At 45.2% G+C, this 23435-nt stretch overlaps 2 protein-coding genes across 7 annotated transcripts in view; both read right to left on the bottom strand.

Annotated features, from left to right (window-relative positions):
- RAB11FIP4 (RAB11 family interacting protein 4) overlaps nt 1-1309 on the bottom strand; it is a 128156-nt gene extending 126847 nt beyond the window's left edge. Inside the window, exon 1 of one of the 3 annotated variants that reach the window (XM_076353992.1) lies at nt 973-1309. In XM_076353992.1, coding sequence (XP_076210107.1) covers nt 973-1116 — 144 coding nt within the window. In that variant the 5' untranslated portion in view covers nt 1117-1309. The remainder of the gene's footprint in view (nt 1-972) is intronic. The other 2 variants (XM_076353994.1, XM_076353993.1) reach the window with 2 other exon arrangements.
- Nucleotides 1310-8567: 7258 nt separating this feature from the next.
- SCPEP1 (serine carboxypeptidase 1) lies at nt 8568-23322 on the bottom strand. 4 transcript variants are annotated; one of them, XR_012996600.1, is made up of 14 exons: nt 23239-23322; nt 21552-21697; nt 20515-20604; nt 19439-19594; nt 18882-18956; nt 18578-18650; nt 17533-17570; nt 17227-17355; nt 15613-15697; nt 14681-14794; nt 13884-14021; nt 12204-12367; nt 11959-12080; nt 8572-8793 (listed from the first exon to the last, which is right to left on the bottom strand). XR_012996600.1 is itself a non-coding variant. In XM_076353669.1 (13 exons), exons 1-13 carry the CDS (start codon nt 23288-23290, stop codon nt 12015-12017), a joined length of 1326 nt encoding a protein of 441 aa, XP_076209784.1. In that variant the 5' UTR covers nt 23291-23322; the 3' UTR covers nt 9829-12014. The 4 variants fall into 4 exon arrangements, 3 of the variants coding, with proteins under 3 accessions (XP_076209787.1, XP_076209784.1, XP_076209786.1); XM_076353669.1 differs by lacking the exon at nt 8572-8793 and having other exon boundaries at nt 9829-12080; XM_076353671.1 differs by lacking the exon at nt 8572-8793 and having other exon boundaries at nt 9829-12080; nt 14681-14791.
- Nucleotides 23323-23435: the final 113 nt, after the last annotated feature.

Here is a 23435-nt window from a genome sequence, read left to right as displayed (position 1 = left end):
AATGCATATCATTACCATCATAGACACTGACCTGAATCCCACTGTCATTTACAGATATCACAGATTTACAGTGGTCCCACTGACGCAACGGCTCCACCAAGACCAGTGGCATGACTCCAGGTTTACGCTGTGTCACTGAAGGGCTGGATGGGGTCCTCGCTTCCAACCGATCACCTGGAGGTTTTAGGGTGCACCTGGGCTGGTGCTTCCCTGACTGTTCAGACTTCCGCACTCCACCTGCCTGTGGGCAGGCCGGCAGTGCCAGCACCGCACTGATGGCAGCCCCGGCCGGCGCCCGACTGCAGCTCCCTCAGCCCAGGGCTTTGCTCCCAGTACCCCACGGAGCCTGGTACCCCGGTGAGGACACAGCTCAGCCACGGCACAGAAAACCCGCGTTGTCACCAGAATAAATACACCTCCCCGAAAGGCACAGCGACCCCCAAGCACTCTCGGCACTGGGACGGCCCTAGGGAGAGGGACCGGTCCCTCCACCCCAGGGGACCGGGAGCCAGGTCAGCCCAGGGAGTCTGGGCCGCCCTGAGGGAAGGGGGAAGGCTCCGGGACCCCCTGAGGGAAGGAGGGAACCGAGCTGTCTTTGGGGAGGACTCTGCGGTAAAGGGGGAGGGCGGCTGGGTGGCCCTGAGGGAAGGGGGCTCCAGGCCGCCATGGGAGGGGCTCTGGGACCCCCTGAGGGTCGGGGGGGAGTCCGAGCCGCCCTGAGGGGAGAGGGTCTAGGCCGCCCTAAGGTGCGGAGTCGGGGGCTCCCTGAGGGACGGGGGGAATCCGGGCCGCGATAAGGGAAGGTGGGTGACCGGGTGGGGCCGGGTGGTCCTGGCGGGGTCTTGCCAGGCAGAGCCGTGGCCCGCTCCCCGCATAGCGGAAGCAGCAGGTGAAAGTTGCGCGGATGCCGGGGGCCGGGGCAGCGAGCCGGGCCGGGCCGGGCCGGGCGGGACCGAGGGTCGCCCCACTCACCTCATCTCCTTGGCCGAACTGCAGCCCCAGGGCGACGAAGTGCTCCACCCGAATGAAGCCGTCCGCATCCTCGTCGCACACGTCGAAAACCTCCTTGAGCTTCCGCAGGAACCGCAGCAGGCTCGCCGGCTCCATCGCGGGCATTAGCTGGAGGCCGGCGGCACGGCCGCGGCCGCAGCAGCCATGATCGCCCGCGCCTTCAGCGGGTGCGTGACATCAGCTCCGGGGAGCGGGACGGGAGGGACAGCGAGAAGGAGGAGGGAGGGATGGAGGAGAGCGGAGGGAGGACGCGAGCCCCCGGGCAGAGGGAGGGAGCGAGGGAAGGGAGAACAATAGGGCAGAGCTGGAGGATGGGGAGGGAGAGGGAGGGGGCGGTGGGAATCCGCGCTCGGCAGGGGCGGGGCCGCCGCCAGGGGGCGCCGCAGTGAGGGGAGAGGCGCCGCTCCCGGGAGGGCGGGAAGCGGGGCGTGAGGGGAGTGTGGTGGCCGGGGAGCGAGGGCGGGTGTGGCGGCCGCGGAAGCCGGGTGGGGAGAGGTGTGAGAGCGAAGATAAACGATAGGGGACAGGGACAGTTTGGGAGCAGCAGCGAAGGGGAGTTTCCCTGGGAAGGAAAATCGCCACAGGGAGGAGGGAGTGGGGCAGGGGGAGCAACGGAGGGAGGATGGAGGAGAGCACGCTCCCTTCCAGCAGCTGGGGGCCAGCAGGCCTGGCATCCCCTGGGTTCCTTTCCCAGCTGTCACAGACCCATTCGCAGTCCGCACCTCAGTCCTCCTCCCCACCACCCCAAATAAAACACCAGTCACACTACAGTTTCTCCTGAGAAAAAGCCATTGATCCTGGTCTGAAGAGGTCCAGGCTAGGGGCAGAAAAGCAGAGTGTAGAGAGTTAAGGGGCAATTAAGGAAAAGGAGGACAATCAGAGCTTCCCGTGCTCCATTGCACTCAAGTGACCAGACAGAGCCATGCAGAGGCACTCCTCATGGCTGGGTTTGGCTTAGGACAGACACTGTTCACTCATGCTTTAATGAGACATAGCTGGTAATGAAGGGATGTCCCTGCCTTTGCAGGATTCCTCATTAAAGCCTTCCGCAACTGCTGTGCTCCATGGCTGGATTTTAATTCGATCTCTCTGCTCTGTCCCTTTTCTTTCTCAGTTTTTTGGACCGCTTTTTAAGCCCACAGCCGTGAGCTGCCAGAGGGAAGACCAGGAATCGTTCTGGTTCCTGCACTGTGCCTCAGACCAGGAATGATGGGGCAACATCTTGGGGAGGAAGGAGCACTGGCTGAGTCAGGCTCAGGTACTTACTGCCTCTGCCAGCACTTTTTTCCCACTGTCATTGCTGAGCACAGGTGACCATCCATCACTGAGTGATGTTCTGTAGGTGATTGATAAAGCTGTCCATCTAAAATGACCATGGAAGTGCAGCAGGTTTTGAATTGAGACAGTATCCATTCATTTGCGCCTTGCAGTAAGAGAGGTCCATATGGCCCTTAGCAACCCTGAAAATCCCATGATTAGAGCAAGCTAGTCAAATTAATCTCTTTTCTAGGAACCAATAGGAGTGTTCTCCTCAGGAAGTTTTGTTTCTTTGAGCACGAGTCTCTCATCCCTTTTACGTGCAAATTCAGGGTTTGGGAAGAGGCTGACTTGACAGCCCTGTAGGCTGTAAGTCAGCTGTCAATCAACAATACAGTGGCAGCACACAGTGCACTAGCAATACAGCTCCCCACCTATCCACCCTCTGACACAGATAAGGAGCTGGTTCCAGAGCCCCTGCCACACCTTGACCTTCCTTTAGTTTTACAACAAATACAGAAGAGCTCTTCTGTTCCCTTACTGATGTACAAAAGGGTCTTTCCAGACTGTAAAAAAAATCAAAGTGCAGAGATCGGATACAACCCTTGGGAAGCAAAGAATTTATGAAGAGATGTGAGGAGATCTGAAAGAGAAAACAGAAGCAAAGTGTTTGATCAGCAAACTTCTCTGAAGTTGTCTAGTTAGAGCAGGATTCTTAAGATGTGGGGACATTGAGCTTTTATCTCGGGACCCTCGAACTGATCTTCAGGTTACGTGGGGATTGAGCTTAGCACAGCCCTCAGGGGCACCTATTCAAAGTATTCAAAAATCTGTGAGCTGGTACCCCTCAGAGCTGTGGAAAGCACAACCTATATGGAATCAGCTACTGTTAGTCTGTCCTGGTTTCAGCTGGGATAGAGTTAATTTTCTTCCTAGTAGCTGGTATAGTGCTATGTTTTGGATTTAGTATGAGAATAATGGCTAGGCATCGGTCGGCAGGTGGTGAGCAATTGCATCGTACATCACTTGCTTTGTATATTCTATTATTACTATTTTATTTCAATTATTAAATTGTTCTTATCTCAACCCATGGGTTTTCTCACTTTTACTGTTCTGATTCTCTCCCCCATCCCACTCGGGGGAGTAAGCGAACGGCTGTGTGGTGCTCAGTCGCTGGCTGGGGTTAAACCACGATATAGTCTAACTGCTCTGAAGTGGAGTTGAACCTCTTCAAAGCTTCAGAGCACATCTCTCTCATTGTCCCACGTTGTATGCTGAGATTGCCTCAGAGTACATCCTTGCACAGTCTGACTCACCTCTCTGTGTGCAGGTGGGCAGCTGTACTGTCCCAGTCAGGGAAGTGGAGTCACATTTAGTATTGTGGGGAAAAAAAAAAGGAATAGACTTAGCCCTGTTTGCCATGACCAGAGGAGGAATTCCCACACCTCAGAGAGGTCATGCTCTGTCTCATGGAATCCAGTTAATTTCCACTGGCTCTCCTTTATCTTCTGCTGGAGGAAGAAGGAACTTGGTCCAGATACACAAGTAAATGGCAACATAGATTTAGACTAAATCTGTCAGCATTAAAATCTGTGTCATTCTTGCATTAATTTGTAAGGGGAAGAAAAAAGAGGGGGAAAAAAAGCTCCAGGTATAGACACTACAGTTTGGGGAGTTAATACTGAAGTCTGAGAACTGCCACAGACAACTTGAGTGCCAGAGAGCACTGGAATCAAGCTGATAGGAGCTGAAGAGGCTGTAGAAGCTGTCATTGTAGACAGCTGAGTATTTTGAGCAAAGATCTGACAGCTGGGACATGATTTTACAGCACTGAACACAGAAGAATTGGGATGTGAGATGCTGTCAATAAAGGTCCAGGGTCTGAAAGCTGCGGGTGCCCCAAGTGTGCTAAAGTCAGGACACTGAGCCAAACTTGTGCCACACACTTGCTGGGCAATTGCACTGACAAATACAGTTTGTAAGGCTAAATCAAGGAGGACATCAATTTTTATTGCCAGTGGATGTAGCTGGCATTACTCCTTGCTGATCTCTGCTTCTCCAGTTCTAGGTAGAATATGTCTGCTAGTACCAGCGGGCTATTCTTCCTTACTGGTATATCAAAATACTTGTTTAATCAGAGATGTTTGGCAACTTCTATTTGACTTGTGTGCTATGTGGAATAAGTATTTTACATGCTGCAAATCTAGTTTTCCAAACTTGAAATATGACTAGTGGTGGTGCTACCATATTTGCCTGTTAAGAATAAATAGTTCAAGAGGAAACATTTCATTGAATACCACCAGCTATGGCTGTCATTTGCAGGATTTCTTTACAATCAGCTGCTTTTCCATCAATGTCACTTCCACTTACACAGCAAATTGTAATCTGGTGTCAGAAACAGCATCTAAGGACTGCATTCCCCAAGGCTGATGACCTTATCTACAATTCTGGTTGTGTTCCAGCATATAGTAGCAACATCTTGAGGCCCACCCTCTCGGAACAGCTTCATAGCACAATCTCTCTTTATAGTATACGTAATGTAACCCTCATTGAATAGTTGGCTTCTAATAGTCTTACTGTATTTTGAATCAAATCCTGTTTCCCATTGACTACTGTAGTTCTGATTAGCACCATAACAGATATGCTTCATCAGCTGGATATTCTCTTTGATTTTAAGTGTCATAAAGAACAGGTAACAGGCAGCAAGAACTAGCTTATTAATACACTTGCCCTGCCTGAAAACTTAAAAATATTACTTAAGAGGTAATGGAGTCTTCTCAAGGTAGCTTAATTAGGTGTGGCACAGAAGCAAGATACTTGATTTTTTTACTGCCATTTTCTCTAATCTTTTTTCTATTACAAAAAGTTAAACAACAACAAAACCTTACAATTTTTGGGGAAATGTTTCAACAAGCAAGGATCTTCCTTTGAAATTTTCTAGTTGCTAAAGGACCTCACCTTGTAAAAGTTTTAGTGGTTTAATTTTACATAGTATGAATGCTCTTGCTCAATTTCAACAGCACTCTTACCAGATTATTAATTAGCTATGTGCGTAACTCTGCTAGATGAGCCTAGCTAGACAGCTAACTGCAGTTACCACAGCAAACACACCAATGCCTTATTTGTTTCTTCCTACAACACACATACCACCCTCAGAGACATTGATCAAACAGTTTTAAGGGAAGGCAGGGAATACACCATTTGAAAAAGAGCATGCCTAAGTACAAATCATGAATAGTATGTCCTGGTTAAAGCAGGCTAATTTAGCTGTTATTTGCAACTATAAAGCCTCATTGTAATTGGAGTTGTGTTCACAAAGACCAAAATATCTGTCCTCATGAAGTTATTGCTAAAGTTAAATAATCCTCTGTAACGGTTCACATAAAACCATTTCCACTCTGAATTCATAGGATCAAACTCACGTTTCCAAGCACTGACCAGATTATTTCCAGGGACAGCACCAGAAGCGTAGCTGCTAACGCCAGCATGTTCCCATGGTATTTGAAGGTCTCCTTACTCCACCAAGTGGCCAGCCATTTCACTGCACTTTTGTCACCAGCCAAGGGACTCCCATCGCTGGTCACATTGCGTAGGGCAGCAAGGTGAGGCTACTGTGGTTGGTAAGAAAAATCGCATGTAAAAAGGGGTGAATGAATAGTATTGGATACAGCAAGCTTTCTTCCTGTTCCAAGAAGTCCCACAGTTGTCCAAACGGCCTGGGACCAAGCCTGTTTCTGGTACGTTCCAGAAGCCTCCCTGCTGCCTTCTCTCAGGGAAAGGACAGTACCCGTCAGCTTTTCTCTGAAGAGCTCTAAGCAGTTGGGTAGATTTACATTTGCCTCAGATTATAACATGCAATGGCATCTGGCAACGTCCTGAAAGCATTAATGGTGCTACAAAGCATCTGGCAGCTGCCAGGCCACTAGGTCATTTCTGTCCCTCAGTGCTTCAGGAAGAGATCTGCACTCCTTCACAGGAGATTCTGGGTACAATGAAATATTTAAGACTCCAAGAAAATCATGTAAAAAGGAGACCTAGTGTAGTAGCTACAGTCAAGTTATTTTCAATTCCTACCCCCAAAAAAGCTGTCAAGAGACACGCAAACATTCCTGTCTGGCTCTAACAAACAAATAACATTAACAGACCTAAGCCCCAGACTCTTGAAGGGAAAGACTCCCCCCCACCCTTCCCCTCCCTCAATTTATTAAAAAAAAAAAAATCATCTAGCAGCTGTTAAAGACTGAGGGTGCACCAGCCAGTGTATTTTCTTTAACTCACCCGTAATACAGCATATGAACTGTTCTGTAAGTTATCCCTTACTGCTTCAAATAAAGTTTCTAAAATTTTGCTTATTTTGTCCTATCCAAGATGGACTACACAACATCTGAATAAATATGTTCCGTCTGCAGTTTTATTACAGCTGATTACAGGAATGTAATTCCCAGATATTGCTGTATTTAGCAATGAGATCTGGGACAGAATAATAAAATTAGAACATGATATACCATACTGATGCTGAAGTCGAACAGTGATTACTTGTTGTGTCTTGAAACAGACTGTGTAAGCCGAGTCCAAGTTGGCTGACTAATGGGAGATAAAGGACAGAACAAAAATAATTATGCAAGAGAATGTAGGTGCGGCATCATTACTGCTGTGACCATCAATGGGCCAAATTGGCTGCGGGGCTAATGGTGATGAGCACAGTCTGACTGTTTCAAAGACAGGCTGCAACCAGCTTGCTTGTAGAGAAACAGTCCTGAAAAGGAGATTTTAGGAACAGAGAAGCAATTCGAAAAGCAGTTTAACCAGGCTGGTTCTAGCAACCTTTAGAATTGCCTTCAAAACGACTGTGGTAGGCATCATCAAATCTACTGACTACAGCTTGCAAATGGTATTATTCCAGCTGTCTCTTATGCTTAGATGATTCACAGCACTTTAAAACCGATACAGCCCTATTCATCACAGTATCTACCTACAAATTTTGGTATTGAGACTGAGGATAAAAATTAGGGGAGAACAGAAATGAGCTCCTGGATTTGAATCAGCTTCAGCAAAAGTATGATTTTTGCCTCCCTGCCGTACAGTCACTCTGGCCTTATTTGTTCAAGTCCCCTGTGAATCTGTAGTGGCTTTTGCCTACGTGACATCCAAGTGAATGTTTTGGATGAGCAAGTTCTACATCCTAAAACCCTGCCTTGCCACAAGAGTACTTTGGATTCAGATTTGTGCAATACATTAGATGAAGATACGGAACAGCAGAGCAACAGTGAGACATTTGCTGGAACTGGATATTATCTGGATGTTTCTGGTCTTCTGAGACACCCCAACCTCTTCCCTGCAGTATTGTAGCCACAGAATGAACAGAAACCCAAAGCTCTGGACCACAAAGTACTGAAGTGGAAAGCCCCCTTTCTGAGCTGAGGCCTGATATGCTAATCTCAAGGTAGATTGTTTGCGGTGCTTGCCCAGTCCCTGGAACAGCAGGCAAGGAGGGGTTATTGTCTGGCTCACTGTTCCAGAGGTCCCTGCCATAGGAGAAATCTCTCATAGTCTATCGCTCGCTTTCCAGTTTGTGGGAGCACCCAACACCAACAGCTAGCTATGATAAATTAACACAATGCCATGCCCTTTTAGTGCTTTGTTTTTCAACCTCTAGTAGGTTAGGGGGAGGGGAAGAAGGAAAAAAAAGAAAAGGCATCAATGTATGCTTTAGAGTATGTCCTGAAGACTAACCATTTAGGACTATTTCAGACCAAGGCTGGAAATTCTGAAGTCCCCTATGGGACATGGCCTGCCAATATTCCCATCTGTTTTAGCCCATTGGTATAGTTAGTGCATCAATTCTGCAAGTACTCTGCTACTGCTAGCCACTGAATTATATTACTTATCAGATACAAGTAAAGAGTAATGGTCAATATATGAAATTTTTAAGGGTGCTTTGCTTTCCTTGGAAATATTTTAGGTGAGGGGTTTGTAAACTGAGATAGGTTGAAAACCACTGCATTAGTCCATTATTACTAACACATCTCTACTCCTGCAGATATATCCAACATAGTTCCCTACTACCTCAATCACCAGCCACAGTTAGAAAAAAGGAAAAAAAAAAAAACCCTCCCCAGTGACCAGAATGGTACATTTTTTCCTCCACAAGAGCTAAAGCTCCTCCTTAACTACCAAATCTATTATACAGCAAATGCCAAAACCAGTTTTCAGAGAAATGTTGTGCGGGCGAACTGTGCTCTACTCAAATTCTTACTATTCCTTCATCACTGTCTGTGGGTCAGATAAATCACTACTCCTTTCCTGAATCCCTTCTGGAAAAACATGAACATACCCCAGAGTTCAGAAGCGACACACACAAATTGTGCTGCCATACAGCAGAATGTTTACAGGATAATAGACATAACATGACAATGAAGAAGTGCTCCAAGATTTCCATCTTGCCTCAGTACACAGATGTTCTCCTTTTGTTGTGGCTTTGAATCCTGAGATGAGCAGATGTTGCAACGTTTCAATGTTCCTCTTCTGAAAAAAAGATAACACACAGCTACATGCCCACTGTTAAGCCTCAAACTTTAAAGACATAAAATCGATGAGCATTATGTGCCAAATTCCCTTTAGAAATAGCTTATGTGATTCACTCTTCCTATGGCAAAAGTCTTCCATGACAGATTAGTTACATCAGACACAAATACTGTGTCTGCACAGACACCCCTATGGTGGCAAATGGGGCAGATCTCTTGCCTCCTGTGTTCATCTGTCCACAACAGTCTCAATGTCTACTGCATAGGAACAGCTGTAAAAGCCAGACCAAAGGTCCATCTGTCCCGTACCCTCTGTGTACCAGTGACCACGAGGCACTGGTACACACTGGTTTAAGGCACAGTGGATACATCAAGTGACCCTCCCCCATTATATCCTCCCAGATCCAGCAAAATAGAAAGGAAAAAGACAAAGACACCTGTTTATCACATAGTGGATAACTTTTAGGTTTCTTTCTCTGGCTTAGAAAAGGTAGAGAGTTATAGAAAGCCAAAATTGTTCATGCTGAAGAGGCAGTGCTGAATTATTGATTTTTAACACCGTTAGATTTGTTTCTATGAAAATTATCCTCAATTGATGGTGAGCAAAGTAAGTGGGTGGCTCTCAGGCTACCTGTGCAATCAAAACCTGCAGCTGCAGAGGATGAAATACAAACATTGGGCTGTTTTCTTTTGACTGGTCCAGCATCTGTAAGAAATCTTACTAGTATTTAGAATGATTCATTCTAATGGATTTGCCAAGCGACGGCCCTTATCTGGAAATAGCATACCACACAAAATCAAAATGGACAAAGTATGTCACTGCTAATCAGATACACAGCAGGACTTGAACTCCTTTCAAAGCAACCTATTTCTTACAGCATCTCCTGGACAGGCGACCTACCTTTGTGACAATCTAGAGCTGTGACGCACTAGTTACAAAGCCTTTAGTGAAATAAAAGGAAGGAATCTTCCTTGATATTAAAGGATTGCTGCTTTTTTGTTGTTTGCATTTAAATGGACACTATTTAAGAGCCTGTCTCCATGGGCAAGTATTTTTATTATAACACGTTTAGATTTGACATAGCCCCTAAAACCAACAAACCATTACCACCAGCCTTATTGAAACCATCTTTTTTCCTCATAAGCCATCTCTTTGCCAACATAAAAACCTGCAGAAGCTAAAACAAAGCAGGACAAGAAACAGATGTCTCAGGCCCGTCACTGAGCACAAGCTCTAGGCAATGTGAATGAACGTCCCATTTGATAGAGAAGCATAAGAACAACAGTAAACGCTGCTTTCTGGAGATACCATCTTCTCAATTCTTTCCCTCTATCAAGCCCTGTGGTATTAGTTGTTTAGGCATAATGCAAAGTATTGTATATAACAAGATTCAGGACTACAAGCCGACCCAAACTGCCCAGGCTCAGACACCCTTATTTCCTTGGTGAGTTATTTTTAAATATTCCAAGAATGCAGATATGCAGATTCACAGACCTCTAGGACCCTGCTCTTATTCTTGTTCATCTAATGTTCAACAAGAAAGAGAATAGAAGCAATTGCTGATTTGATTCTACCGAGCCATTCTGGGTTCCCTTCATGCTCTGAAGGAGTGCATTTTGTGGAAAGGATGGGAGGGGCTGCGGTCCCCAGTGCATGTGCTCCTCATCATGAGGTGCAGTCATGGGGGAGAGCACAGTCCTGTACCCTTCCCTCTCAAGTGTGACTGTATCCGCTCCCATTGGCAGGGGCTTTACACTGAAAAGCCAAAACAGAAAAGATGCGATTTTCAAGCAGCGAAATCAACGTGATGCTGAAGACAGATGAATTAGACCTATTGCATTTATTGAAAAATGTGTTTTAAAAGAAGATCTGGATTTGCATTGCTAAAGTTCTCAAGAATACAGTTCAAGCAGAGAACACGAAGAAAGCAAGCAATTATTAGGTGCCAATACTCCAGCTGCTGGGCGACTGCATATGTGTTTACATAGCGTTATGCCTCAGTCCCTTCTAAGCCAACACTATCAGACATTTCATGACAGTTTCAGTTGCTGGAGTAATGGAGGGGTTGCTATTTATTTAGGACTCTGACAGCTGGAACAAGCTGTTGTGCCTCCTATCAGACACCAATAAACAACGGTCACTTTGTGCTCCATAGCAGAAATCAAATGATGTCTGACCATGTCCTCTTGACTGTGTCCTATATAAAAAAAAAGTTGTTTCAACATAATAGGTCTCCGCAAGACTTAAAAAAAAGCTCTAGAAAAATATGGATCAAGATATTGGTTCTAGCTTGTATATCCTTCTTTTAAACACTGATATTATCTTTCAGAATTATGCTATTATTGCTCAAATAATGCTCTCCTTTCCACTCTCCAGGCTAAGCTCAGAAGGTTTTAAGAGGCTTCTGTCCATTAAGGCTCTTTTCTGTACAAGAAGAGGGTATTAACAGGGCTCTTGCTTCAGCATACAGGAAAGCAGGAATTCCTGCTGGATGTGCTTTAGGTGTTAAGTCTAAAGGCAAAGTTTGAGTAACAGTCATTAAAAAGAATGAAAACAATAAACAAATGGTCAGATGAAAAAGGTCAAATCCTCCTCTGGGAAGGGTTCTCTCTCCATAGCACAGGAAGCCTGAAGAATCTTGGATCCTAACTCAGGCACCTCAGCAAGATGAGATGGACTGTAATTCCTCTAGGGCAGATCTTCTATCCTGGCATCTCCGTGTCTTCAGCTTGTAATCCAGCCAGGTGACTCAAGCAGAGGCCTGAGGACAAACGAAGGAACACTCCACGGCCTCGTAAAACAGGTTAGCTCTCTGAGAGGAACAAACAGCAAATCTGTCAGGACTCAAATCAGGTTTAGTCCTGGTGTGTGAACAGACAAGAGAGCATTCAGGGAAGGGCAGTTTTTTTTACAAAAGCACAAAATCCTTCCAAGTCAAAGACAAAGGCTCAGAGCTAGTTGTTTATGACAGTGGACTTCCCTCTGGAAGAGTCATTATGAACAGAGTTAGGGCAGCAAATCACAGCTTACAAATTCAAAAGCAACAACTCATTCAAGGAAAAAAATGCCTTTCCATAAGTGCTTGTGCACATTATCAGCAAGATCAGAGAGGCTACATGTCCAAATAGCCGTTGTTCCTCCTGGGGCTTATTATTCTGGACTCACATTCTGCAAGAGCACTGACGTTCGGCAGGAAGCCATACCAGCTGGCCTCCCCTTCCCTAGTGCTGCTGTTGGGTCACCATCCTGACCATTTTCAGTGCCATCTCTCCTTGATCAGACGGTACCTAGCACAGAGATGAGAGCACATGGTAAGCAGCTGCTATAAGGAAGCAGACAGCAAGTATATATGCATCTTCAGTTTTCTTGCTGATAATGGTGCATCCCACCCCAAGAAGTATATTATTTACCATGTGCCCAGCCTTAAGAATCCAGAAGAACGCGAAGTTCTCATAGGCCTTGTGGAATGCAGCTGTCTCAGTGGATTCTGGAGACACATAGAGTGCCTTCCACCTTTGCTGCTTGAACTGGTCCACATTAGGCCATTTCAGTTTCCGGATCCATGCCTCCTGGCCTGTTAGAGATAAGAGATATGCTTGATTACCGATACTGACATAGCAACTTGGGAGTCCCAGTTCAGCTGGATGCCCACTGTACTAGATACCAATGCAGCAGTTAGCGGAAAGTCTCTGTGCGCTCAGATTCTAAAAACAATTTTGCTATGCCTAGGAAAATGACCAAGGCTGTGTTCAGGACAAGCTGAAACCAACCAATGGAGGGAGAAGGAAAAAAGCAAACAGTGAAGATGTACGTGAAATGGACTTATGATTGCACAAGTTGAACACGTGCCTCTTAGAGGCTCTGCAGCCCTAGCAATTCTGACATATTTTGCTTTACTCCTCAAACACCTTGAATGTCCTGCCATGGAGAAGGGTCAGCCGCACCAAGTCCCCCTCTTGGAAATCAGAAGAGACGCTGCTTCTCTGTTTGTTAGTCACTCATCAAGAAGAAACTGGAAAGGTTTTCTGTTTTCAGATGCCTGCTAGAGAAGGTGGAGGTCAAGACAGCAAAAAGACCAATTCCAGGACACCACAGGGGACAAAGCTTTAGCCTACCTCTGAACTACTGGAAGAATTTACATGTTAACTGCAGCTCAATTTTAGCTCAAAATGTGATAAACTGGAGCACCACTAACTGCTAATCTGTTTTGACAGCTTAAATACTCTATTTCCTGATTTATTGATTGCTATGTTGTTCATGAAGGGCATCTGAATATCTAAGTGGGCAGAGACAGACGAAGGATAAAGCCTTTCACAACATAGGAAGATGTTTACGCAGTCTGTGACTGCAGATTATTTATATCAATAAGAAAAGGTGAATGGAAGAGACCACGGCAGTCTCGCAGCATGAGGCATTCCAGCAACACTTGGCCTGGCTCCCAAACTGCCACTTGATCAACTGCATCTTGCAAGCAGCAAGGGACAAACAAAGCCCTTGAGTGGCCAAGACATGCAGGAGCCTATACATGTTACTGAGCAGCTGGTGTGATCACTCTTCAACTGCACCCTCCCTGATTAATTGCCAACACCCTTGTTCCATCTCACCTGGCACTATGCTCTCTGCTGCAGGCCACTCAGTGAAGGCTGACCTGTATTGTGCACAAATCTGCAGCAAGATACCGCCTTTGCCCCAGAGAACAGGATCTTCAAGGCACAGCAGGAGGATAATCGCCATATATTTATTCATGTATCCTCATTCTTCATTTATGAATGAGCATACATACATATATGTGTCTATCCAGAAGAATTAAGTGAATTATTAGCTACCTACTTACTTATGGGCTTCCCTGAAACAAGCAATTATTGATGTTGCAGATCCATTTCCCAACAGTGTAATGGAGGTAAAGGAATTGCCTCCCTCAGAAGGATGTAAACAAACCATACTAAGAGCTGCTCATTTATGACTGTAGTATTTAAGCGTTGCCAGTTAGATAGGAGATTTGCACAGAAGACTGGAGAGATCCAGGTACCAATATTCACGTTCTACTTGTCACATGTTCTGTTCCCAACCCCAGTCAAGAAGTCCCTTACCCATGGTGTCAACAATGAGATCCAGCTGCCCATTATAGACTGTAACACTGACGTTGGCTGCCAAAAGCTGATCAACAATATCAATGACAGGTTTCATGAAGTCCTCAGCCATGTTCTCAAAGACATCTTTGGACTGACCTGGTTGGAACCAGAAAGAAGACAAATTTTAACTGATGATGAATGTCATCCCCAAGCTGGGACAGAAGCAACTGGCTAAGGGTCCTAAAATGCAGTTCGTGGCTTCATAAAACAGTCCTAGCCCAAAGCAGCAGCCAGCGATTTATCAGTCTGAGGAACTAAAGAGAACCAGAAAGCAGCCATGCTCCCACTGGAGCTCACACACAGCATTGTAGCTTCTGGCTCCTATTATACACATACAGGGTGCAGGCATCAGTCCGTTAAGCCTTCCTTTCTGTTTTACGCCCTCCCCTCCACACCATGCAGCATTACAGGATACCAGATTTCTGGCAGAGAAAAACTGACAGGAATTTCAGCAAGACTGCGTGAAAGACAGAAACCAGCTGCTGAGACACGGGAGATCTTCTTCCTCCCCCTGCATTTTTAGCTGCTTGACTAAAGATAGATACAAGCAGCAGAATCGCAACCAGAACCACATCTGCTCCCACGGGCCTGCCCCATTACATGTTCATTTCTGAGAATAAGTCCTCTTCTTAGGCCCAAGGATAATGACAGTTTAATGTGACTGCTTACTACACTAAAGTATCTTCCTACAGAGTGCAACACTGTAAAAGGCAATAATGCACTCATTAGATCCACACTAGCAGACAGGAAAGTACCTCCCCATTTCACACAGTCAGGAATAATTTTTAGCTTCTTTCTGATGGGTCCATTCATCAATTCGTTTAGGCTGTCCTTATGCATATTTTTGACATGGCGCCGGTAAAGTCCTACTGAAAAAGACACACTTTGATTAGTGGCACATTTAAGACAGTCATCTTCCATAGGTAACAATTTTCAGTGTTACAGTCATGGCCAATAAAATCTTTTCTAATGAAAATGCAACAACACAGAGAGATTTGCTTACTTTTACTAGAAACCACTGAAGTCAACCCTTATTTAGGTCAGGGGATGATACGGGAAGAACCCAACCACCCATTGCTACTTTTGGCTAACACAGCACTTTTTCAGGGGACCAGGTTCTGCTTTAGCCACTTGGTACAAACATGATTTCTTCTCCCCAACAGGCCAGTTATTTTTGAGCTGCAACACTTTACTTTTGGGAGTTAAGTGTGCCGTTCACCTTCACTGCTGAAGCCAATAGAAAGAGATAAAGAGCTTGAAAGAAACTCTATACATGTGTTTTTCACATTGATGCATAAACATCATGGAGTAAAAGAGTCTAATCAGACTATTTATATTGATGAGACATTTTTGTGTCCTAGCTTGAAGACAGAAATGAAAGACGTTAAGAGAAAGTAACTTAAAGGTCATAAAACTATGTTGCAATTATACTGACTACTTCCTTGGAATAATTTGTGCAGGATGTATAGGTGGAGGTACAATCTATAGAAGGGTTGTTCTATATTCCTATTTATCCCTATTTATGCAAGAGCAAACAAGTTCTGCTCAGGAGAATATCAATATCCTTTGGATCTGAAGGCCCCATTTTAAGGACATGCTAAATTAAGGCCGTTCCCACTATCAGAGTTGAAGGTACGTGAATGCAAACATAGGGCCTCAGAAGCTCAACTACTTAAATACAACTTACTGAGATGGAGATTTTCTTGTTCATTTGATTTCATCTCTGGAACCTCCTCAGTCATGATGTTATAAAAGTTCACATTGTCTGTGTTCTGAAATCACAAGATAATTTCAGTAACACTGCAACAAAAACATTTCTCAGGTATAAGGAACAGACTCGCTTCTGAAAAAAGGTAAGTCCTAAATAAAGGACCTTGTGACCTGCCACTTTACCTACATGTCAGGAAGATACTTATGGAAAAACTTTGGTTCTATATTTGCTTTGAGACGTGGGGAAGAGTTTTCTCAAGTCTGTATTGTTTACACATGGGTTGTGCCAGAGATGCTATTTACTTCTCCCAAACGGATGTGAAGCTACAGGAAGCCTTACACCCTGCAAATGACTGCAGATTCTCATTACTCATTATAAAGAGTTGCAACGCCAGATGATGCTTTCAGATGGTTTCTTCTGCTAGATCTAGTCTAGCCTGATGCTGCCTCTTGCTCAACATCCTCCCAACCTACAACCCTTCAAAATCTCAAATGCTTCCTCAAGAACGTTGTGATAGGCATCAGCCACCCCTCTGTTGGAACTGCTAACCTCTGGACGAGTCCAAGAATTGTAGAATGGCAGCTCTGATGCAGACAGCAGACTGTCTGCATCCAAAGGACAAGCGTGATCCGTGTTGCCATTAGAGAAGTTACTTGAGATTCCTGAAGCCCTGCTTTATTCAATTTTTGAATCTTTACAGTTCTGATGCATAGGTCAGAAATCAGCTCACAACAGCAACCCTAGAAGAACTAAGTGCCTGCACCCTGACAGTGATATCACAGCTGGGAGGAGAAGACAAGCAGAGTTGAAGAGAAACACAAAATCGGAACCACAAGTTCCTTCCAAACAGTAAGAAGTGAAACCAACTATGTGCAAGGCACTGTCAGTCATGAAACAAAACGAAACAAAAAAAGAGCGAGAAAAGGAAGCAGCTCCAGATTTGTCTTTCAGTTTGAGGAAGCCAGAGCCTTACTTGTACTAAAACAAAAACACAAGAAAAAGTGAGATTTTGGAGCAACCCTTCAACAGGTAAAAAAAAGAGCAAAACTCTACCTATCTTTTAAGCTGGAACTTGCTAAGTAACAAGATGCAGTAACCCACAGTAACAGGACGTAACTTGAGGTTCCTTTCCACCCTGTGCACCTATTGTAGTTCTTTAAATAGAGATCTATGCTTAACTTGACATTTGTGTCTTGGTGGATGCAGTTTTCAATATTCAGAACAAAGCTTTCAAGGACACATAGCTCATTTAAGTTGACACTGGCTTCTATAGAAATCAACGGGACTAGTTAAATGCTAAAAATTAAGCATCTATTTAAGTGATGTGACAGGTTGAAACCTTGATGCAATACTGCAAGCCCACGTGGGTCGCCCTACCCACTGCCTCTCTTACAATCACACAGCAGTGCACAGCAAACAAACAGCTCTTTTACATCAGCACTGGGATAAAACATGTACTGGCAAAAATGACTGGGCAGGGGGTTGGATGGAGGATTCACGCCAACCCAGTGCTCATAGAAAAGATAACCTGAAATTGTGTGCCTCCCCAAGCACCAGTTAGCTATTTATGCTGGTCAGAGAACATCTCACCTCTTCAATGACACCTTCAGCCTTGCCCCAGAGCTCAGTGGCCAGCCCATATTGATTTTTATTTATTGCATCCATTATTTCTTTGGCAACAGCAGTCACCTCTGCTAGACCATTATCATCAAGGAGAGACTGGAAGACAAACACAAAGGAGGACAGCTTTAATTTCACAGTCACTTCTCGCTAACAGTCTCCATGCATTCGAGGTTTTATTCTGGCTATGAGCTAACCTTAAAAAACAACACCCATTTATACTATATGGCAGTACAAGTAATCAGGTGAGGACCAAGAGTTTAAGAAGCTACTTACAATGCTGTAAAGGTAGGGCCCCCAGGACAGCACAGAGTCTAAAGAAACAGAACAGATTTCAAACATCTAAGTTTTTGACATACGATTTCCTTTACTTTTCCTTTATTGTAGCAAGAATGATTGTGAAAATATATGGAGATGAATTAATCAGTAAAAAGGTACTGTCAGCTCAGTTTAGCCCAAAGGTTATGTACCACAGAGCAGGTTCTTTACAAATCCTGAGAACCAATAAAAGCACTGCAACGTCATTAACCCCCTAAACATTAATCAGTGAAGTTTATTTAAAGCAACAGACATGTTCTTACCAAGATGTTCTCACCCCAACACTGCAGCACGTTGCTAGAACATGGGGGGAGATCTGACAAGTGAATGGGCATTGTCTAAACTGATCTATTTGCAAAAGTTACAGGGGGAAAAAAATCTAGTTATAAAACAAATCTGTTTTATAACAAGTTCATTTATAAGGTCTCAAGGATCAGCTGATCCTAAGACAGATGGGAGTTTGCTTGATATTGTCCCATGCTGCAGAGAATCTGTGGAGCCTGCCCTTGCAAACCTCATTGAAGGACCAAGAGACCTTCAATTTGTTTTTTGTCTTCCACCAGACACACACCCTATCTCTTCCAGGTCTGTGAGCACATCAGTTCCTCAGCACAAGGTCTTCTTGTGAAAAGAAAGAGAAAACCTCAGTTGCAGCCTTGTGAATCATTTGGTGGCCACATTTTAAGTGCAGTACTCTTACCAAAACACCTCAGAGGCTGTAGAGATGTGTAGGGACATTTCATCAGCACCCCACTTCAAATGCAAGTGTGCTCCTCACTGACTTTTCATAATCTAGATACATTCTAAAGGTAGATACCTCAATCACAGCTTGAAATGTTGAAGTATTGCTTTTTGATTTACCAGACTCACTAGATATTTAATTCACTTAAGGCAGGGCTGGCATTTTTGATGGTAGGTACCCATCGAATGGTTAAAAAAAAAAAACCAACCCAACAAACAAAACAACAACAAACCACCCACAGTCTGAGGATTTTAAACATACCCAAAGGAGAAATCCATGAGTCTCCAAGAGCAGTCCCCATAAAATTGCACTTTATGGTCCCTTTTTGAACAGCCTTGGTGAACAATAGGAAAAACAAAAACAAACAAACAAACCACAAAAAAGAAAAAAAATAAAATCAGCTTTTAGTCAGATATTCGTGACTCTAGAACCAGTTTTCTTTAAGTGAAAAAAATAAGTAGCGGTCCGAATTAGGCAACAGGGAAAGTGTATTCCAGGAGATATAAGTACTTGTAGAATACCACATTTTAAAGTGAAAAGTGAACTACATCCTCCAACTACTTACCTCATGCAGCTCTAAAGCAATGCCAGCAGCCATTTTACCTCCGTAAGATTCAGAAAATATGTAGAATGGGATGGTCTGGAGAGAGAGAGAAGTCACACAATGAACCTGTTGGACAGAGGGCAGAAGATACCTCCAACCACATCCCACAGAACCCAGGCACTGGCTGTTCACCTCTCACTATCAAAAACTGGATATTTTTCTGATTCTAAGCTGCAGATAAGATTTCCGTAACATCCTGGTGTAATTACTGGGGGAAAGTTTTGGAGCAGGCACTTCAGTATTTTGGAACTAGAAACAGCCATGATTCTACATGCTTCTCAGATCGCACGATAGACAATAATCCACCCCATTGCTCATCTAACTAGCACCAAATTCAAGATACCACTTCTGAATTGTGGGAAATAAGTGGCAGTGGTTATACCTGCACTGACTCCCACCAAATGCATGCTACCTAGTAGCAAACACTGCCCATCTGGAAGGCTGTTCACTAATTCCTTTTGAGATCCGTTTAAAAGCAAACTAAAATATGATTCTAACCAAGAAATCAAATCCCTTACCTGGAATTCTGTTCTACATGTGAAGAATTCTCGAAGAAAAACCATCATATCAGAAACTACTGTGGTAAGGTTTTTGGCAAACAAGCTACAATCATCCACATAACTGAATCCAGTGCCCACAGGATTATCCACAAACAAGATACTGGCTGCCTGCAACTGTACAAGCAGAAAGAAGGTTTGTATGAAACCTCAGCTCAGCACCAGTGCAAACCTTAGTTTTGATGGCACAAATGTTTAACTGAGCCGCCGAATCTCTGGCCCTGAAAGAACTTGCAGAAAAATTAGGTGCAAGTCCAAAAAAGAGAATGGCACAGGTGAGACTTGTCTGTCAGAATGTAAAATAAGACATTTTTTCTTTTGGGTTGCTGGGCTTTTGTGAAATTGCTATAGCAAATGCTATAGTTGTATAGTTACAAGTGTATAAATAAAATCAATAGATCAGCACACAGATAGCTAGCACGGCTCAAAGCAGTAAGGCTCACAAATAAAGAGGTACAACATAAGGTCTTTCAATTTGCCCAATCTGCAACAAGAAAGGCAGCCAAAAAATCCCAGTGATCCAAGGGCAGATCACCCATACGATCTAGGGAACCCCAGAGTAGTTAGACTATTGGTAGCTTAGAGCACAAATACATTTCATTGAATAAACCTCCACCTTCATAGGCAGCCGTAATTTGTTTTCCCTTGAAGGCCATACTGGACTTGTAATTACGAGCCATTGGTTATACGTTGCCAGCCATCCAGAAAAACCTCTACGACTGTACGCAATGAAGCTATGATCTGAAATAACATCTTTCTAGAACTTCCCTGCTCTCAGTTTCCCAGACATCTGCAATTCACAAGTTCATGGAAGCCCAGACATAGTATTCCATCAAATCAAATTAATAGGTCTATTCTTCAATTCTTAACAAGGATATTCATATAAGCCACTTCATTAACCACACTATTTTAAGATGAAATATCATAGTTCTATTGAACTTTAAATTAAAACTGTTCTGTGATGATAGCAATCATCTGCTTACACAAACAACAAACATTTTGCAATCAATAATTACAAGCTGAACTCTCTACTATACCCAGGTTGCATTTCTTGGTTTCATTTCTTTGTCTAATGGGCCAATCTCTTCAAAGTTCCCAAATCCACAGCCTGAAGCTCCTGGACCTCCCTGTGGGGAAATACCAAATGACAAATAAGTTAAAAGGCAGCATGGTATAGATATGACAGATAGGAGAGAAAGAAAAGCAAGCCAGTAACTAGAACCACAGATTGTAAATTTAAAAAAATGGCTTTTGCACTACATGTTAATTTGCAAAGGCGGCTCTCTTCCTCATCGTCTTCCATTATGCGTACACAGGCCATTTCTTAAAGCAAGAATTTAAACAGCGAAGCAATTACCCACTTGTGAAAGCATCTAATGAGTTGCAGGCTATGTGAGTGCAGTTTGAAAACCCTTCCCCTTATTCCCTTAATACAAATGCAAAAGTTAGCTATCTACAGAGGTTTGCAAGTCATTAGTTTTATCAGCATGCGCAGCGTGTGCATTTCACTCTGAAGAAATAACCCAGAAAGAAAAAGACCAAGTCATCAGGTGATTATATTCAACATTAACTTCTGAAATGTACTGCTGGAAGTGAACGTGGAGCACACACCACTGCCTTTTATCAAACTGTGATTGAATGAGACCAATCTCTAGACAATCAAAGTCTCTCTCCCTTGTTTCCATTTAGAAATCTTTCTAAATCTCTGATCATTTTATCTACTCTCTCTCTCTCTCTGAACATTGTTTAGACTATAAGCTCTTCAGGAAAGTAGCTGTGACGCCACAGTGTACTTGTAGTGTCTGGCACAAAAAGCACTACTGTTGTATAAAAGATAAGAACAATCGCTATTTCTGCAATTTAACTTGCTGGAAGGTGAGCAGTTGAGGGCACCCCCCAATTGCAGAATGGTATCTTCATTATTTCTTCCTAACCTGTATACCTCTTTCACAAGGTGAATCATTTAGAATCGGACAATTTTTAATCCTATTTCTGTAGAGCTGAAAGATACCTATCAGACTGAACCAGGCACAGACAGAAAGTTATCCTTTAAGTGTCTTTCACCAAACCTTACCTGAAGCCACAGGATAAGAGGTAATTCTGTGAAGTCTTTGGCTGGGTTATTTGCATAGTAGAGCCACCAGAACATGTGGGCCTTACTTCGAACTTGCACATATCCCCACAGCTCTTTGGGCTCTTGGGATTGCCTCAGAACCACACCTTGGGGAGGAAATAAAAATCAGCTAGGTAAAAAGGCTCAGCTTTGAGCTTTCCACCAGTTTTGTTCCAAAACATTACATTTCAATCTCGGGTGTGATAATTAGAAGTGCTTCCATTAAAAAAATTACTCTAAGAAACTTGCCTATACTTACACCCACACACATAGCTGAGTTATCATCAATGAATGAAGTTAAGTGTGTAATTAAGTGCTTACTTATCAGGGTCTGACCTTACAGCTGCTGCTAAAATAGCAGCCCAATAGCTAGGATATTTTTTTTCTATCAGGGACACATTTAAAGTCTTTAGAAGGCCTGGGCTGAAAGCACAGCCCCACTAGCCACAATGGATAACTCACACCAGCTTCAGGGGCACCAGGGCTCCTTCAGGGATCCAACACTTTGATCTTAGTCTCTGGGAACATCAAATCATTTTACAGTCCCCAAGGAGAGTAAATGCAGGATAGACAGGAGGGTCACTTCTAAACGAACCCGAGGTCTAATCCTAAACTCAATTAAGTCAGTAGAGTCTTGTCAACTTAAGCAGCCAGTCTATTCTCCATCTAGGACACTGACACTTTCCCAGAAACAGACCTTTGAAACTACATCCCTTAATCTTCTCGATCACGACAGAAGGCAGCAGTCCACTGGAGAAGCAGCAAAAAGGCTTTTTCAAGCCACAGTGCCCAGTCTTTGCTGATCCACAGGACACAGCGCTGAACAAGTTGTATCGGTGTGGACAACATCACACTTTCTTGATCAGCCCTCGCTTCAACAGCGGTGACACCCCGACACGGCTGTTTTGCTCCTGTCAGCTCCCTGCCCGAAAGGTCTCGCAGGTAAAACACTGCGGGCAGGGAGCTGTGCTCCCGTCAGCCAGTGTCAGACAGCACCGCAATAATCTCATGCTTACAGGCAGGCTGGCTTACACGGCTTCTTCGGCATCCCTCACAGCTGCCAGGGAACGGAAGAGGGTCTGGGGGTCCTTTTCAGGAAGGACAGACGACGGCTCAGGGTAAAACAGCGACGAGCAGCGCCGCCCTGGTTTGTGGGGAGCCTCTCCCACCCAGTTTACCCAGGTGAATCAACTGGGACCTGAATTTCCACGCTCCTGCTCCGAAAGGGTTCCCTGGGGCTCCGGGGAGCGCAGACCCCGGTCAGCCGGGTGGGAGGGGACGACTCCCAAGGTCACGAGCGTCCCCGGCAGAGACACGGCGACAGCCCTGGCTGGGGCTGGGACCGCGCACGGGCCCGGGCCCGGGCCCGGGCCCAGCCCCGAGCTCGACCTGCTCCGCCCGCGGCTCCCGCCGGGCTCCCGCAGCGCCGGCGCTTTTGCCACCCCCTTCGCCGCGTCCCGCCCGGCTACCACCCCCGGCGCGGCGGTGACGGCCGCGGCGAGCCTCGGAAACCTCCCGCGGCTCAGCCCGGGCTCTTCCCGGCAGCGACCGCGGGACGTGCCGTGCCCGGAGGCCGTCGCTCCGAGACCGCCCGGGGCATGGCCGCGGCGCGGGGCACGGCCTCCCGCCCCGTCCCTCAGCCCCATACCTGCCGCCAGCAGCAGCAGCGACAGCCCCGTCGCGGCGCGCAGCGGCCCCATTCCGCCAACAGCTCCCGGCGCCCGCCGCCGCGCTATCACGTGCGCGGGGCCCGGCCCGGCCCCGCCCCGCCCGCAGGGGGCGCGGCCGAGGCTCGCGCACCGCCCGCCTTTTTTGTCCCACGCGCGGCGCCGTCGCCCTCTCTCG

This window comes from Aptenodytes patagonicus, chromosome 16 (assembly GCF_965638725.1).
Source record: "Aptenodytes patagonicus chromosome 16, bAptPat1.pri.cur, whole genome shotgun sequence".
Taxonomy (NCBI): Eukaryota; Metazoa; Chordata; class Aves; order Sphenisciformes; family Spheniscidae; genus Aptenodytes; species Aptenodytes patagonicus.
This window is presented reverse-complemented; position numbering and strand designations above follow the sequence as displayed.

What these genes read in the sequence shown, in the direction of transcription:
- SCPEP1 (XM_076353669.1), bottom strand. Translation starts at nt 23,290, where the DNA reads ATGGGGCCGCTGCGCGCCGCGACGGGGCTGTCGCTGCTGCTGCTGGCG. An exon ending in CATGTAGAACAGAATTCCAG is followed by an intron (nt 18,957 to 19,438) that starts GTAAGGGATTTG and finishes CTCTCTCTCCAG; the next exon opens with ACCATCCCATTCTACATATT. An exon ending in CTGAAGGTGTCATTGAAGAG is followed by an intron (nt 15,698 to 17,226) that starts GTGAGATGTTCT and finishes TTGTGATTTCAG; the next exon opens with AACACAGACAATGTGAACTT.